General features: G+C 48.5%; 1 protein-coding gene across 7 annotated transcripts in view; it reads right to left on the bottom strand.

Annotated features, from left to right (window-relative positions):
• Positions 1–17586, bottom strand: part of CDH3 (cadherin 3) — a 114284-nt gene that overhangs the window by 908 nt on the left and 95790 nt on the right. For 6 of the 7 annotated variants that reach the window (XM_059999837.1, XM_059999835.1, XM_059999838.1 and 3 more), the window contains 13 exons: positions 15949–16031; positions 14608–14733; positions 14222–14377; positions 13995–14139; positions 12573–12739; positions 11790–11918; positions 10686–10871; positions 8992–9233; positions 8464–8609; positions 7446–7670; positions 4110–4316; positions 2114–2244; positions 1598–1744 (listed from right to left, as the gene is read on the bottom strand). In XM_059999837.1, coding sequence (XP_059855820.1) covers positions 1598–1744; positions 2114–2244; positions 4110–4316; positions 7446–7670; positions 8464–8609; positions 8992–9233; positions 10686–10871; positions 11790–11918; positions 12573–12739; positions 13995–14139; positions 14222–14377; positions 14608–14733; positions 15949–16031 — 2090 coding nt within the window. The remainder of the gene's footprint in view (positions 1–1597; positions 1745–2113; positions 2245–4109; positions 4317–7445; positions 7671–8463; positions 8610–8991; positions 9234–10685; positions 10872–11789; positions 11919–12572; positions 12740–13994; positions 14140–14221; positions 14378–14607; positions 14734–15948; positions 16032–17586) is intronic. The other variant, XM_059999839.1, reaches the window with a different exon arrangement.

Genomic DNA, 17586 nt, shown 5'->3' with positions numbered 1-17586 from the left:
GGGATCAGACACCTGGCAGCTGTGAGAGCCCCGGCAAGTTAACTGAGCCTGCATTTCTCCATCTGCGAAGCCAGCTCTCCCCTCCTTTAAGGTTTTGAAGGTTGAAAATGAAATAATGCACATAAATCCTCAGCACAGGGCCCAGCCTGGAGCGAGCGCTCAGTGTGACAGGCCAGCAGTTCAGGGTGGGGGCTCTGAAATCAGACTGCACACACGATGTGTAAACTTAACCTCTCCGTGCCATTTTTCCCCCCTCATCTCTAAAATGGGAAGACTTCTTATAGTTTTAGAGGAATAAATGAATATACGTAAATATAAAAGCACTTATTAGCATAGTACCCGGCATATAGTGGAACACTATTTCCTCATTTGTGAAATGAGGAAGACAACAGGTTTCCTACTCTGCAGAGTTGATGCAGGCAGGCATTAATTGAGACAGTATCTGCAAACTGTCCAACACAGATATTCCGGAAACTGTCTTCATCTAACTGGAGGGAAAATCTCCTGGTTATTTGGCTCCAAGGCAAAGTTGCCCTGAGCAACTTTCCCCAGCCACTTCTGTTTTTGCACAGGATTCTCAAATATGCTCAGGCTAAAGAACAGAGTCTGACCACCAGGCTATTTCTAGAAAGCAAGAAAGGTAAGAAGGGTTCAAGCCAAAGTGAGGTATCCTGACCACCCATTGAGCTCTGTGCCCACTGCTGCTTCCTTGAACTCCCCAAATCCATCCATCCTCCCCTCCTTCCTTCTTTCCTCCCTCCCCTCCCATCTCTCCCTCCTCCTTCCCTCCCTCGTATTAAAAACCTCCTTTAACTGACTGCTATCAAGGTACCAGGCTGTGCTAGGCTCATATCACTCATCTTCTATGTGCCTAGGTTGTGGTTCTCACAACCCTGGCTATGTATCTGATTTCTTTGGGGAACTAAAAAAACATCAGAGCCTAAAAAAAATGAATGTCTGGGTCCCAGGCACTGATATTTTTCAAAATTCCTCAGATAAATCAAATATGTGACCAGAATTGAGAATATCAGATACACTTAGCTATTAGCAACAGTAGCTATCATTACCTAATACATGTTAGGTACCAGGCCAGCGGTTCCCAAACTTAAATTATCTGGGAATCTTTAAAAGAATTCTGAAGCCCCAGTCACATCCGGATCAACTGAATCACAGTCTCAGGGGGTGAGTCAGAGGCTCCGTTTTTGATGTTCCCTGTGCTAGCACGGTTCCAAGTGATCCTGCATCCAACCCCTAAAGCACCCTACGACAGAGGACACCAACTCTGCTCCAGACTGGAATCACCTGAGATCTTTAAAAATTCAAATCCAGGGAGTCTGGCTCCAGACTTTTCTCCTGACAACCACTACATTTGCTGAATAAAAAAATAATTCCTAACCTATTCTTAACCACTCTGAAACTTAGGGTTTTACGGAGGAGGAACAGAAGCTCAGAAGTTACTCAAATATGCCAGAGGTCACACGGCAGGTTGGAGGTAGAGTCAGGATTTGAACCCAGAGCCAAGACTCCAAGCCCGTCTGTGCTCGTGCTGCTGATGCTTGAATAAAGGGCTGCCCTAGGATGGCCCCCCATGCCTCACCTCGATGATGAAGTTGCCAATTTCATCTGGGTTGGCTGGCCGTGGACGGTATGCGGGTGTGGGGATGAAGGTTGGCACCACATCGTTGCGGAGAACCAACTCAGGCCGGGCCTCCAGGCCCCGGTGGAGTTGGGTGATGTCATAGTCCTTCATGAAAGGGGAAGGTCATGGGATGGAGAAGGACCCTTCCACTCCCCCCGTTTACATTTCACCCTAGTTCCGTACCATTTGGATGTTCTGGTTCATGGGTAGGTCTTAGAAGACAGATAATGTCAGAGATCTCTGAAAGCCCTAGTTTCCAAACCCCCTCCTCCCCAGTTAAGCACAGGTTCAAGGTCAAGGTGGCTGGGGCCAAAGAGACTAGAGCCATGGACCAGACACCCTCTCAGAAGACAGATGCTTCAGACCAGGGTCTGGTTGACGCAGCTGACATGGTTAATTGGTTGACCCAACCATCCCTGCCAGTGGCTGTGGGGGCCATCCACCTCCCGACCCCCAGACCCCCCAGTGCCCCACCTGGTCCTCCTCGCCACCCCCCTCTTCGCCGTAGTAGAAGACGTTGTCACGGGTGTCGTCTTCTGGGAGCAGAAGGGGCTCCTTGATCTTCCGTTTCTTCCTCACCAAAAACAGGAGCACCAGCAGGAGGACTGCAAGAGATGGGGAGTGTGAATATTCACCCCCCAGCAACCACACGGCTGGCCAGGACCCACAAACCCCCAGAGCCCCATCTAATTCTAGACCCCTCTATTCAGTTGCCAGAGCTTAACACACTTCAGTGGCCCCCTTGCACCTAGGAAAATCCCTGACTCCCATCAAGCCTACAGGACTGGCCCCTGCCTGTCTCCAAGCCTCCCTGCCACCCAAGTCTAGTCACATTGGCCTCCTCGGGGTTCCTCAAATATACCCAGCAGTCTCCCACTTCAGAACCTTCAACCAGGCTCGTGCCTCACCTGGAACACTCTCTATGCCTATGCATGGCTCTCACCCTTGAGCTCTCAGCTTAAAATCACCTCTTCCTACTGGCATTCTGACTTCATTCCCCCACCTGTAATTCTGTATCATTTTACTGTCAGTCTTCCCATATTGGTGGTACTGGTCCTTAAGGAAACCCTCCTTTGTGGGGATGGGAATCTCCCAGCAGATGTTGCTTTTCAACATGACTCTTTTTCAGTCACTAGGTGTCCTCTAATAACCATAGACTTTAAGTTAAAAGCAAGACAGTGTGGGCTTCCCTGGTGGTGCAGTGGTTGTGGGTCCGCCTGCTGATGCAGGGGACACGGGTTCATGCCCCGGTCCGGGAAGATCCCACATGCTGCGGAGCGGCTGGGCCCATGAGCCATGGCCACTGGGCCTGCGCGCGTCTGGAGCCTGTGCTCCGCAACGGGAGAGGCCACAGCAGTGAGAGGCCCGTGTACCGCAAAAAAAAAAAAAAAAAGCAAGACAGTGCAACTTTGATATAACGCAGTAATGTGAACTTAGGTGCAAATGCTATTTTGGCATTTTAAGAGAGGGACTAGGTTTTAGTAATATGGTTTGAAAGGCTGACAGTCTATTTGGACACAGTGGGGACTGGCCAGCTAGTGCCTAGTTGCTCGCCTTACCCCCAGTTAATCCCATATGAGGAGGGTACCCCCTGACCCTCTCTATGGCTGTTTAATGTAAGAGGGTAGAGCCACTGTTTAGCTTTATCCCTTTTTTTGCCTGCCGGTGGAACCACTGTCTCCCTCTGGCCAGACAAAACTGACCTAGCCTTCTTTGGGAGCCCATGGGTTCTCACCTCCTTACCCAACTTTTTTTTAATCCATAGCAACACCTATTTCTCTGCCAGATTATTTGTCGTCTGCTCGCTGCACTGGAAAGTAAGCTCCATGAAGGCAGGGACTGGTCTGTTTTGTTAAGAGTTGTACCCTCAGCGCCTAACAGTGCTTGCTACACAGTATGATGACTAACTAAAGCTTGCTCTTGTATTCATATGTGATTGAATGCATGTTTTCTGTGTAAGGACAATTCAGAGAGTGAAAAAAGCAAATGTGATAGGTTCTACCTTTAGAGCAAAGAAATTAGTTTTTAACTAAACATTTCTGCTCACTAGACCAATGGCTCTCAAGCTCTAACATGCATCAGAATCCCCTGAAGGGCTTGTTAAAACACAGATTACCGGGTCTTACCCCTAAGCTTCTGAATCAGTAGGTCAGGAGTGGGCCAGAGAAATAGCCTTTCTAACAAATTCCTGGTGATGCTAACGCTGTTGGTTGGAGACCACGACTTCAGAACCACCGCTCTAGCCACTAGATGATCTGACAGCAGGGTCGAGTCTGCTCCCCAATGCATCCCCAAAGCCTGGCACCTTCCAGAACCTCCATAAACATCTATGGCTTGAATGACACTCTGGGAATTAAGAGTTTAAGGAACAGTTGCACAATGTTGGTGGCCCCTTAGTCCGTGAAGTTCAGGGTAGAATCAGGTCTTCTAACTATCCTGTCCTCAGAAGGGGAAGGGTGCCGGCACTCACACAGCAGAGCCAGGACAGCACCCAGGATGGGGAGGAGGAAACTCCCCTTCCAGCGTTCGGGGCAGGTCTCCACATGGCCGTGGCAGTCGCACACGGTGGCCCTGATCACCGTCAGCTGTTCCTTGTTGCCGTGGTCGGACAGAGAAAGGTGCACGTCGTATGTGTCTTGCTTCAGGAACTTCTTCAGGAACAAGGCCACTGTGTCTCCTGGAGTGGACAGATAATTATTCATCTCAGGAGACCACAAATGGTGGGAACTGAGCACACCATGACGGAGGTTTGAGGAGGCAGCCTCTGCATCTGGGCAACAGGAAGCAATATCCCCAAAGCACATTATACCAAGTGTTAAAAACTGATATTCGGCCAAAGCCAAATTTACCACTGTGGAAAGGATTATTTGGATAGAAGAATAAATTCATCACTTTATTTAAAATGAATCAATAATCACAGCATTTTTTAAATACGATGTTTTTAAAAAGTCATGGCATGTAGAGCCAATAATTTCTCAGTACCATTAGCTGCTAGATTATTCCTTGCCGCAAAACAAACAAACATTGTTCTTCCTAAAAGACAGCTAACCCAATCTTTTAATATTTACATTAACTGGCCACCTGCTTTCCTATTTGAAAATTCACTACCATTTATTATTGCAGCATTTTGCTCTTGCAATAGTAAATATAATGTTTACACCTCAACTGTATGATAGAATTTCAGTATCCGAAACACGGATATTCTGAGTGAGCATCAATTATTAATAAATCCAAAATGCATATGACTTGGTGATGTAACTGATGTTGTTAAGCAGATCAGAGAGGGTGCTAACCTGTGTTATCCCAGCATTAGTGACTGCACACAAGTTCAGAGATGCCGGCAGTGAGGCTGCAATGGGCACTGTGCTAACCAGCCTTCAAAGGCCCGGGGTGGGCAGCAGGCAGCCACAGAGCAGAAGCCAAGCCTCAGTGCGGCCTGCACGACGGGTACCACTCTGGGGAGGGTGTGCAGCACTCCTGGAGTGGGGAGGGGGGCTGTGTTTGCGGGTGAGAAATACAGAGTCAGAGGCCTCTCTGAAGAAAGGCCTTTCGTTTAGACCCAAGTTTCTCAAAGAGGGCACTATTAGCTTGGATGGAACTATTCTTCATCATGAGGAACCTTCCCGAGCATTCAATTCCTCACCACTAAATGTCAGTAGTGTCCCCCCATCACTGGGACATTCAAAACCAACCCCACGTTTCTAGCCCACCCACCTTCAGGCTTGCTGGCCTATTTCAGCAGTGACCTCAAGCCATTTTCAGTTCAAAGGCTCTGCATGCTTGCTGGGACCCTCTTAGTTAAAAGGCCAGAAGGGAGAATTCACCCTGTTGCCATTCGGCAGTGGCAGGCAGAGAGAGTTCTGTAGGCTGAATGTTTGGTCTACCAAGTGGAGAGGCTAACATGGGGTATTTCACCCAAACATCCCTCCTGCTATCCTGTTCCCACGCTGGAGGGCTGAGTTCTCAGCTGATGATGGTGCTGGTGGCGGTGTCAGTGACTAAACTGACACTTACTATGTGCCAAGCCCAACTCTGATATCCACCCGAACTTTAAGAGGCAGGTTCTGTTATCCTCATTTTACAAATGCAGACATTGAAGCTTAGGGAGGTCAAGTAAGCAGCCCAAGGTCACACAGGTGTAGAGTTTGGATTAACTCCTCTGACAAAAAAACACAGTCAGATAGAACAACTAAGTCAAAACCAAGAACCGGGTATCAATGCTAGTATCAGGTGTTGGCACCACTGAGCTTTGGGCCTAATGCTCACACTTGACAGAGTCAGATCTGTGATTGTTTGGGAAACAGTGGTGGTGAAGATGGCCATTGACGTCTACCGAGCACTGATATACCAGACAAGATGCCTTTCAGGCACTCATTTAATCTTCACAGTGATTGTATGGAGGTAGGTACTATCATGGCAGCATTCTACAAGTAGGGAAACTGCAGAACAGTGAGGTTCAGTAACTTGCCCACAGCCACGAACCTCGTAAATGGAAGGGCTGGATCTTGAACCAAGGCATTCTGGCTCCAGAGTCTACGCTCTGTAAACGATACAGTCAGGGCGGGGGAAAATTGGCTTCTAGGCCACAAGGTGGTGACAGGAGACCAACTTGGGTTCCCTCAAGGAAAGGTGCTGGATAAACATCCCCAAATCACGGGAATCATAAAAATGAGACAAGATGTGTGTCTGAAGCAGGTCTCCCCAGTCCTTTCTGGGCGGGGCTCAGCAGCAGTAAGAGGTACCAGGCATTTTGTTACTTCGGGGCAGAACCTGAATGTTCTGGCTCCCCATTCCCCTCCTGGGGGACTCTAGCCCCAAGAGGAAGAGGAAGATGCTTTAAACCAGAGTGAGCAGGGTTTCTCCAGGGGCCTTACTGGCACTTGGGCCTGGATGCCTCTTTCTCACACACCTGGGTCCTTGCCCACTTGATGCCAGCAAGTCCCTTCTCCAGTCCTGTGACAACTGAAAAACCACTCAAGGCTGAGGAGCTCCAGGGGGATGGGAAAGAGGAAGGACAGGGAGGTGGCTGGGAGCAGGGATGTGGGGGTGAGGGACCCCAGCTTCAATTTCTGCTCCACTGCTTATCCACACTGTGCCCTTGGGCACACTATTTAGCCTCTCTGAGCCTCATTCTCATCTGTAAATAGGGATAAAAATACTGATCACAGAGGATGGTAGAAATATTAAATATGGAAAAGTACAAAAAGCATCTTGCATATCGCCAGGGTTTGATAAATGGTAAGCTGCAAAGCATCCTGGTATGGCAGACTGCCTGCATTCCAATCCTGGGGCCGTCATTTTCTAACCATAATGCCCTTGGCAATATATTTAAGCTTCTGTAAGCCTTGGTTTCCCCATCTGTAAAATGGGTGCACATGCATGTATGTGTGAGATAACAGTACCTTCTTTACAGGGTTGTTGTGAGGTTTAAGTAGCCGAATCTACTTAAAGCACACAGAGCACACAGCAAGCATAGCACACAGCACCTAGCACACAGCAAGCATGCTCAGGCATGTTAGCTGTTATCCCCATGCTGGAGTTCTGACTCCCTCATTATTTGAGAGTGAGAAAGGCACATCCCATGTCTCTGGGCCTGTTTTTCCAATTGTACAGGCAGGTGGTTGAGCTAGAACGGTGTTTAAGGGCTCCTGTGGAATTCCAAAGGCTTACACTAAGTTAATAAGCAGCATTTAACTGACATTCTTGAGGAGACTGGTAATTCGGTGACCCACAAGACACTGGGGCAAGAAGGTGTGTCGGGTCTTGGTAGGGGGCAGACACCCATCTGCCACCACCACTCAGTTACCTTTCTCATTGACCTCTGCCGTCCAGTAGATGTCCGAGTCGTGTGTGAGCCGGGCCCGGAAAGGGGAGGTGTGGGGGGACAGGTCCTTGTCTGTGATGTTCAGCACCTGAGGCAAAGGGCTTTGGTTGCAGATGGTGATCTGACGGGGCTCAGGGACCGGGCCATGGTCGTTGACATCCATCAGTGTTAGCAGGAGGGTCCCCGTGCCAGTGGTGGGAGGGCTCCCTGTTTGTAATCACACACATGATCTCTTTTCAGCATGTGCCCTTGGTTGGGTTGATGAATCAATGTTAAGCTCTCCCAGGACCTACCCAATCAGCCTCAGGAGGGTCCTATTTACTATCTAACTGTAACCTTTCAAGAGCCTCTGAACACTAGCTTCATTATAGATCAAACCAGTGATGACAAATGCATGGCAAACATACCATCATTCTCATTTTGTGTCCATGGCAGACATTACTAACTGATCACAGCACAGTTGCAGCCACTTCATCCAGACAGCCACTACCAATCTATTACAAAGAGAAACCTATTGGCCACCTCAGGGTTGATGCAGTGTTTGCTGATCAGCTTCAGGGAAGTTTTGCTTCCCAGCCCTGCAGTAACCTCTCGCCTGCCTCCAGGCCTTGGTTCAGTATGTGTCAAATAGAGATGGTAATTACATCATCACCCCCAATCCTGTCATGGTGTGACATCACTAATCAATCATGACACTTTCCAGGCAGCCCTTTTCAATCATTCATAAGGGGAAACCAACAGGCCAATTCAGGGCTCAGTGAACCACAAACTTAGGCTGAAAGGAGTCTTCAGGATACTTCCTAACTCCTGGGTCTTAGGGAACTTGAAACCAGCCAACCCTAGGACCACCCTTTAAAAGACCCCTCTGAGAGACCCCTTTGACCTCCCAGCTAGGATTGCTGACACCGCTTCCCCACACCACACTCTGTCTGTGGAGGGAACATGCGGTGTCCTTGGCTCCAAAGGTGCTCATGTGGAGGGGCTGGGAGGAAGCTCTCACCATCATCCGTGGCCAAGACCATGACTTCGTAGATGTTGGTCCTCACAAACTGCTCATCCTCACGGTCCAAGACCCCTGCAGCAGTGACCTGCCCACTGTCTGGGTCCATTGCTAGCCACCCTGCTGGGTCTCTCAGGATGTGGTAGCTGGAGCAGAAAAGTTGAGAAGAATCACACTCAGAATACTTAGAGTTCTGGAGTCATCATTCAAAGCCTCCTCATGCCAACAGGCAGAGGGTTTCATAGGACTCAGGGCTCCTAAGCAGGATTACGTGGAAAATGCATCTCACCCCCAAATGGGAGCCTGAGCAGAAGGTGGGGTCCCAGCAGGGACATATGAGAGGGAGCAGGAATACCTGTCCCGTGGACTTCAGCCACATGGAGGGTAGGAACGGAAGGCCCTGTACAGGGGTGACGTTCAAAATATTTAGTAGTCTTTATGGCAATTAGAACAAACTCTGGCTATAATAAACAACCCATCCAACAGTACCCACGCATTTAGCTGAATTTAAGCCCAGCTCCTATGTACCTGATCTTCTGACTCCCGTTGTCGGGGTCCCGCGCGGTGTAGGTGCAGACAGGCTCGCCAATGGAGATGCCCTCCTGGACCTCGATGACTTTGGAGGGTGGGACGAACACAGGCGGCTCATTCACATCCTCCACGTGGACCACTATGGTGGCCGTGGAGGTTGGGAGCTTCACCACAAAGGGAGCCTCGTTGATCACTTCAACGTACAGGTTGTGCTGGTTTTTGGCCTCGAAATCCAAGCCCTGGGACAGAACAGGAAGGAGGACCTGAGCTGCCATTTTGTGAGGAGGCCCCATGCAGTGCTGTGATGCCAGAAGGGCCCACAATGGGGGGCTGGAGGCTCCCACCAGCAACAATACTGCCCCTTCCCTACCCCACAGAGCCTCCTGCATTTCCTGAGTGGACATTCAGTGGGGCCTCTCAGACCACCACCCCAAAGGCAACTAGAGTAGTAAGCCCTAAGCCTAGAACTGTTTCCCTATGGGGTGATGACACCCCCTAGGGGGTGTTGTAGAAACTTGGAGGAAGCATTTCTAGGTGTCCTAATGACTGGGGATGCCACTGGCATTTACAGGCTGGGGCAGGGACACAAAGAACTGTCCCATATCCCATGTGACTTGCCAATATCACCATGGACACTCATGTATTTATGGGTGTGATGTTCTGTTTATATTTATAGTCTAGAACGTGTTTTACATACAAACCGAGTTTTTGGTGTGGTTTTAATTTATACTGAATTTTCCAGGAATGCAACTTCTGAGGGGAGCTTGTAATTTGATTTGTTCACGTCTTTCCCAAAGTTGTTTATTTGCTGTTCTGGAAAAACATCAATACCACTCGTGATATGAGTCACTAGAGTGACATATAGTATCTACTACATCTGGACGATGTGCAAGAAACTAACCGCTTCATTATGTTTTCTAGTGTACTTGTGCCCAAAGGTTTACATATGGAAATATTTTATTATCAGTAACTTTTCCTGTAAAATTCTCTTTTATTTTACAGTTAGAGCATTCCATTTTTCTAGAAATTATGTAAGTTAGAGAAGTTATATTATAAATGAAATTCATTTCACAGTGTGAAAGGGGTGTTACAAAGTTTTGGTTGCAAGGAGGGGACAGCCTTTAAAGTATTATATAAAGCCCCACTTCTCAAACTGGGCCATTCTTCATAATAAACCAGGAGGTAAAAGAAATCAAAGAAAGATTGGACCCATCTTCTTGAAGCATCCATTTTATTAAAAGACTTTTTGAGAGGCAAGGGTATGCCTAACTACTAAGTAATTTAAAACATTTTACTATCCAAACACCTAGACACCTAGATGTGAATTATGGATTGAATGCAAAATTAGCAAGAATTCCAATAAAACAGAGACCCTCTGTGTAAGACTGATTGGGAGCAGCCACTGGACACTGGGATCTGGGAGGGGGGGGCCCCACTGATCTGCCTCAATTAGATCAGCAACTCTGTTTTATGAATGTTTTATGAACTGGGTCCCTGGGTAAGGTTTAGTTTGAACAAAGGAATTCCCCAACCCAAGAGGAATGGGAGAGTGTTGCAAGTCACTGGCCTGGTACACTCCCTGGTGAGTGGTCCAAGGTATGTCTCCCAAGGCAGGTGGTACCCCCAATCCTGGAGGCTGCAGACCTGACTGTCCCAGGTGTGGCCCTTGTACAAAACCCAAACCGACTCACCTTCTTGGTTGTCAGGATACCCTGGTTGCTCTCAGGGTGGGTGGTGATGGTAAAATGGTCCCCGTTGTCACCTTCCACGATGCGGTAGGTAGCCTGCCATGCCGGTGAGTTGGGGGCATCCAGATCGGTCACTGTCAGCCTCTGCAGCTCGTGGCCCACTGCGTTCTCAGGCACATGGGCCTCATACTGTCAGCGTGGGAAGCACAGCACAGTCAGAGCGGAGAGACTGACCACCTTGGGAGGCTGTTCCACTCTTCACTGGCTGTGAATCCTCCATCCAACTCCAGGGGCGCCCCATGCCGCTCACCCCTTCCTGGACCGCCCGACCCACTTATTGGGGTTTCAAGGCATGCATGGATGCAGAACATCCCAAGAGTCAGCCTCACAGCTGCTGGGACAGAGCACGGCAATCTTGGGCCTGCTTTCCCTACACCCAGGGGCCTGGCGCTCCAGGAATCTCACTGATCTGGGTGCCCAAGGCCTCACCATTGAGTAGTCACCTATATCTAGCTGAGATCAGAAAGGCATAAGGAAGGTGGCAAGAAGGGCTAGGTGTCTGATTGCTCTGGGGCACTGACCAGGAACTTTTTGGAAATTCTGGAACAGGTGGCAAAGATGGGGAAATCAGCTGTTGAGAACAAATTTTTAATCAGGCCTAAACAATGTTTAGCCGTCAGAGTTACCTACAGGTGGAAGGGGGTGGGTGTCACCTCGACTGTCACTGAGTCCTCTGTCACGTGAGGTGTACAAGCATTCACTGGGGGAATGTGGGCAGGTATAGGTGTGAGGCAAATTAGGACTTTCCATATCAACAAAGATTTTCATATTGAGCACTTGTGTACCTGGGATTGTGTTAAGAACTGTACATAGATTATTTCATTTAAAACTCAGAAAAGTGCAGTAGGAGACAATGGAGCATCATCTCCATTTCACAGATTAGGAAATAGGGCACAGAGAGGTTAGGTAGTTCACCTCAGGTCACAAAGCTCACAAGTGCTGGGACTGGGACTTGAAGCAATGTAGGCTGGTTCTGGAGTTTCATCAGAAAGGAGAAACTTAGTCCTTCATCATCTGACGAGGGAAGAAGGAAGGAAGGGGCATTACCTGCTGGGGCTCAAACACAGGAGCATTGTCATTGGCATCGAGGATTTCCACTATGGCCATAGCCGTGGTGCTGGAGCCGTCCCCGTTCATGTCCGTAGCCTGGATGGTCAGTGTGTACTCAGGGACTCTCTGGGGAGAAAAGGAGAGTGGAAGTGGAAGGCCACTGCGCGTTGGGCACAGCCTTGGGTGTACGCGGAGGGAAGCGGAATGTTCCTCCCTCTTAAGTGTTCTCTTGATTCCTGACCCACTGCTTGCCCACTGCAGAAAGGACCAGAAGCAAAGGGTGGAGGGGGAGGGGAACTGTGGATCCAAACGGTTCTCCTGGGCCTGTCGTGGGATGAAGCCTGGGCATTGCTTCCTGACCCTGGGCGGATGCACAATGGGAGCTTTGAGTGTGGATTTGGGCAAAGGTATTAATTAGGGAACAGGAGGCAACTCTAATATCCATGGAGCTAATTCTGCTTTGTGGCACACACGGGACAAATCTGGGCAATGTGCGTGCTAAGTGAGCCATGCCGAGAGGAAATGAGAAAACCTGCAGAAAGTATTAAACGTCTGTGTTTTACAGCTGCCTCCTCAGCCTTAACGAGATGGTTTGGCAACGTGCCACTGGCCCGAGGGAGCTGCAGGACATCAATGTGGGACACAGCAGCAGCCATTCCCAGCTGACTTGGGTCCCCACTGCTCTGCCCTGGGCTTTGGGGGCAGAGGCTTCCGCTCTGAGCGTCAGACCCCAGCCTGGGCTAGCCTGGGCAGGCAGCACCTTCCCGAAGGGCCACTTACCTCCCGGTCCAGGCCACTGGAGACGACGCTGATGGTGCCTGTGCTCCGGTGGACCGTGAACATGAGGTCCTTTGGCTCTTGACTATGGATGGAATAAGCAACCACCCCATTGTAGGTGTTGATGGCATCGTCCTCATCCGTGGCTGTCACCTGCATCACAGAAGTGCCTGGAGGGGAGAAACGCTGATGAGTGTGCAACCTTCCCTTCCAGCTCCGATTCCAGCCTTGCCCACTTCTGGAACTCCGAGAGGCTCCACCCTGCTCGCTGGCTTGGCCCCATGTTCCACTCGTGGCAGAGACTGCTAATTGGTGCCCATTTCCCATTCTCCCCTTCCTTCTTAGAAACATAATCCTCATAATCATTCTAGGCTGAGCACAAGCCCACCGGGAACCAAAACTATTTCGCTTCTTGCAGCTAGCTGTGGCCACGAGACTGAAATCTGACGGATGGGATATACAGCTTTGGGGGAAGCGTTTTTCTGAGTTAAGGGGTTTATTCTTCCCACCCCTTCTCTCCTTCCGGATATAATGGCCAGAGCTCCAGCAGCAACCATGAGGTAATCTTGGGAATAAAGCCAAAACAGCAGAGCAACGAGATGGAAGGAGCCTAGTTCCCCCACACGTTAAAGCACCATTCCAGCCTGGCTTGACCACCTCTAGGCTTCCTCAATACAAAGGGGGAAAAGGTTCCATATTGTTGAAGGTACCGTTTTTCTTCCGGAAATGCCTATTATTGGCAACCTAACCAACTCACATTTCTCTGTAATTCTCCACAACTCAGAGACAAAGGGAGAGGAGGAGCCCTCCTCACCAGCACTGCCTTTGAGGTCATTAATGTCACCTGTTTCTCTAGTCTTTTGCCAGCCCCTCTCACCCTCTTCCCCAGCCTGACAATTCATCTTCTGCTTTCTCTCACCCTTTGCCACCCTCCTTGCAGCTGCCATTTCCCCAAAGAACCTCATGTCAGGTGCTTCATATCACACAGCAGTAGGCATGTGTTATTTCTAATCTTCACAGCTCTTTACGGTTGATATTATCCCCATTTTCAGGAGTGAAGATTGAGGCTCAGAGGTCAAGACCTTGCCCAGGGTCACAGCAGATGACAGACAAAATCCAGATTCAAATGTAGGTCTCTGCAGCTCCAAACCTGCAGCTGGCTGATCATCTGAAGCTTCTGGGAAATTTTCAAATACACAGATTCTGGGGCTCTACTCCAGCATCATTCTTATTCAGGGGTCTTGGGATGGAGTGGGGGAATCTGGATTTTTAAGAAGATCCCAGGTAATCTGAGGCACAGCCCAGGAAATCAGGTATGAAGGGTTCTTCCAGCCTTTAAGAGTCTGGGCTGATTCCAGAAGTGGACCCAAGGCCAGGTCTGGGGCCAGCAGACCTCTATAGCTGTGCCCTCCCCAGTCCTCTTACCGGGTAGTACCCCTTCCAAGACGCTCCCTCTGAAGACATCCTGGGTGAACTTGGGCTTGTGGTCATTCTGGTCTGTTACAATGATGGAGATGTTCATGGGCTCTTCCACGGAGGCACCATTCTCCGACACAGCGTGGCCAAAGAGCTGTAGGTACACAGGCCTGGGGTCAGCCTGGCACTACCCTTCCTGGGGCCCTGCTTCTCGTTGGACGCTAAAGGTTACTTACCTCATACTCGGCAATTTTCTCCCGGTCCAGTGGTTTATTCAACAGCAACCAGCCCGTTTCCTTCTCTATGGTGAAGACACCCTCAGGGGGGCTGTCTGCCCCAGGCCCCGTGATGCTGTAGAAAATCTTGGTACCTCTGTCTTTATTAGATTTGAGCTGGAAGCAAAAGAAAATGGCAGCTGACAAAGTGACAAATATCTCATGAGTGTAGCAAAGAACCCTCTGTGGGCAGGGGTGGAGAGGCACTGCCTGATTAGAAATTGCTCCCATCAGAGAGTTTCCCTCTGCGGTCCCCAGGGCTCAGCAGCAAGAAACCTCATATTCAGGCCTTTGAATGAGAGTCCCTGAAGACACCAATGACTCCCAGGGAGAAGGCACAGTCATACCTGATGCAGCTTCTGGGGGAAGGGACCCTTGCCATTCTCAGGGACAAATATTGGCGGGACCACCCAATCTCTCTTGCGTCTTCGCAAGATACGTTTGGATGGGGAGATCTTCAATGCTTTCCTTTCCTGCAAGGAGAGAAGACCCCTTAACCCAGGTGTGCAAACAACTGGAACATACCCAACATCCTCTCATCTACAGGGGCTCATGGCAAGGACAGAGGCCCAGATGGGTTTATTGTAAAAGAAAACTTGGAAATAATCTAAGTGTTCACTTATAGAGAAGTCCCAATTAAATACACTATAATACATCCATCTAGTGGAAATTGTATACAGCTTTAAAAATGAGGGATGTCTCTCTGTGCTGGCATGGAAAGATCTTTGATATATATCCATACTTAAGTGAAAAAGAACAAGATATAGAACAGCTTAATGTAGTTTAGTATTCTATTTAACAAACACTTACATAGGGCTTAATATGTGCCAGGCACTGTTCCATCTTTTGTGTAAAAGGGTGGGAAAATAAGGCATATATTCACATCTGCTTATATACAGACAAAGTGTGGGGGATACTAGAAGCTTATAACGGTGGTTATCTGTGAGAAGGGGATAGGCAGTGTACTGATGTATTTTTCAGTGCAAAAAGAAGGTGCAGACATGTGAATAGTATGTTAGTTTTGCATAAAAGAGGACCGAAAAGTTTATTTTATACCTATATATAATATATATAAATATATTTAATATAAATATAGAACAAATACATAAATTAGAAGGAAAGAAACTGGTAACAGGTCTTCTCTTGGAGTGGTAGAGAGGGCATTAGACATAGGGGGAGAAAAAAGGGGAGGTTATTCATTCTAAAACTTTTTAATATTTAAAATTTTGAACCATGTGGATACATTAGCTGCTCAAAAAATTAAATTAGACAAAACAAAGAAATGTGGCCAAGAGCCTCAGGTCCATCTTCCCAAAGGTTCATGAGATTGGCAGTCCTGTGTTGGGATCACCTTCACTTGCGGTTTACCGGCATGATATGGGAAAGAAGGAAAGGGAGATGGGACAGGGAATTCAAGGGAGGAAGGGCACTGGGCCATTACTCACAAAGCAGCTCTGGGCCCCCCTTGCCTGACTCTGGTGCCCCCTACTGGGCAGCTGCAAGCACTACCCTGCTTAGATCAGTACCCACGCGCACAGCTATGGGCAACTGAGGTCTAACCCTGCGTCCTCTGCAGGGGTAACATGGCTCACAACAGCCACGGCAACCTCGGCCTCCTGGCCAGCAGCAAGCTGGGCATGCACGGAGAATGTCTTTCTTCTCTCCTGAAGGTGGACATGGTGTTTTACCTGGACTGTTTTGTTGTTCAGAACAGTGAAGTCATCATCAGTCAGCAGGGCCGACTCTTGCCCAGGGCAGTCCGTGAAAACCACTGTGGGGAAGGAAGGAAAAGAGTATTAGGAAGGAGGGGCTTCTGGAAGATACCCCATGGGAGCCAAGACCTGACAACAGCCCCCTGACTGGATCAAGGACTATTGCAAGCCACTGCAGAAGGAGACTTGGCTTACTTCCTCTGACCAGCAATGTGATTCCATATGAGTTTCAGATGGGCTTCTGAGTTTGGTCTCAAGAGGGAAGACCACTTCCTGGTTTGTGGGCCGAAGAACCAAAATCATAGATATTCAGCGACATTAGCCCCATGGAGTCTCACGAGACACAGAGTTGACCCAAGGTCACAGCTGGAGGCAGAAGATTTTAAGCATTTCCGAAGGCTATGAGTCTACATATGCGCTGTATGCATCCTGCTACACCGTCACCCACACAGATCATTCTGGATAACCTCGGGTTGTTTCAGTCTGTCATGCTCCTTCTGAATCCTCCCTGCTTGGCCGCCCTTTAAACAAGCACTCTGAGTTAATAACTACCATTTGTTAATCCGGAGACTGGGCCCATTTCATCTTTACAACTATGCTGCCAAGTTAGGCATGAGCTCCTTTACAAAGATGAGAAAACTGAGGTTCAGAAGCCAGGTCAGCCTGACTCCAAGGCATACGCTAGAGAGTATTCACAACCAGTGTTCTTACCCACCCTTCCTTGTGGCCAAAGCATGGAGTCAGGAAACCTGCCAGGGGCTACAACTGGGCCCATCGGCAACATGCCCTGACCCAGGTGTTCCCATAACGCTGGCCCAGACACCAGCACTCATCAGTCTACTAGGCTGCAGCACAACAAGGACCAGAGGGACAGTGCTGTGCCATGGAAAGGTCAGCGTGAGCTCTGCCAACTGTCCTTTCCTGAAAAATTGTCCTTTAGTTTCAAATGATGACGACAATTGTTTTAAATAATCCTTCCCTAAAATAAGAAAGGATAACAGATGAGGGTTTTTAAACTACAAAAGTAATGTGACAGAAGGAAGAAGAACTACAATCCTGCAGCCTGTGGAACAAAAACCACATTCACAGAAAGACAGACAAGATGAAAAGGCAGAGGGCTATGTACCAGATGAAGGAACAAGATAAAACCCCAGAAAAACAACTAAATGAAGCGGAGATAGGCAACCTTCCAGAAAAAGAACTCAGAATAATGATAGTGAAGATGATCCAGGACCTCGGAAAAAGAATGGAGGCAAAGATCAAGAAGATGCAAGAAATGTTTAACAAAGACCTAGAATTAAATAACAAACAAACAGAGATGAACAATATAATAACTGAAATGAAAACTACACTAGAAGGAATCAATAGCAGAATAACTGAGGCAGAAGACGGATAAGTGACCTGGAAGATAGAATGGTGGAATTCACTGCTGTGGAACAGAATAAAGAAAAAAGAATGAAAAGAAATGAAGACAGCCTAAGAGACCTCTGGGACAACATTAAATACAACAACATTCACGTTATAGGGGTCCCAGAAGGAGAAGAGAGAGAGAAAGGACCAGAGAAAATATTTGAAGAGATTATAGTCGAAAATTTCCCTAACATGATAAAGGAA

Source organism: Delphinus delphis, chromosome 20 (assembly GCF_949987515.2).
Source record: "Delphinus delphis chromosome 20, mDelDel1.2, whole genome shotgun sequence".
Taxonomy (NCBI): Eukaryota; Metazoa; Chordata; class Mammalia; order Artiodactyla; family Delphinidae; genus Delphinus; species Delphinus delphis.
The sequence above is the reverse complement of the archived record's forward strand: the minus strand, read 5'-3'. Positions and strand labels throughout refer to the sequence as shown.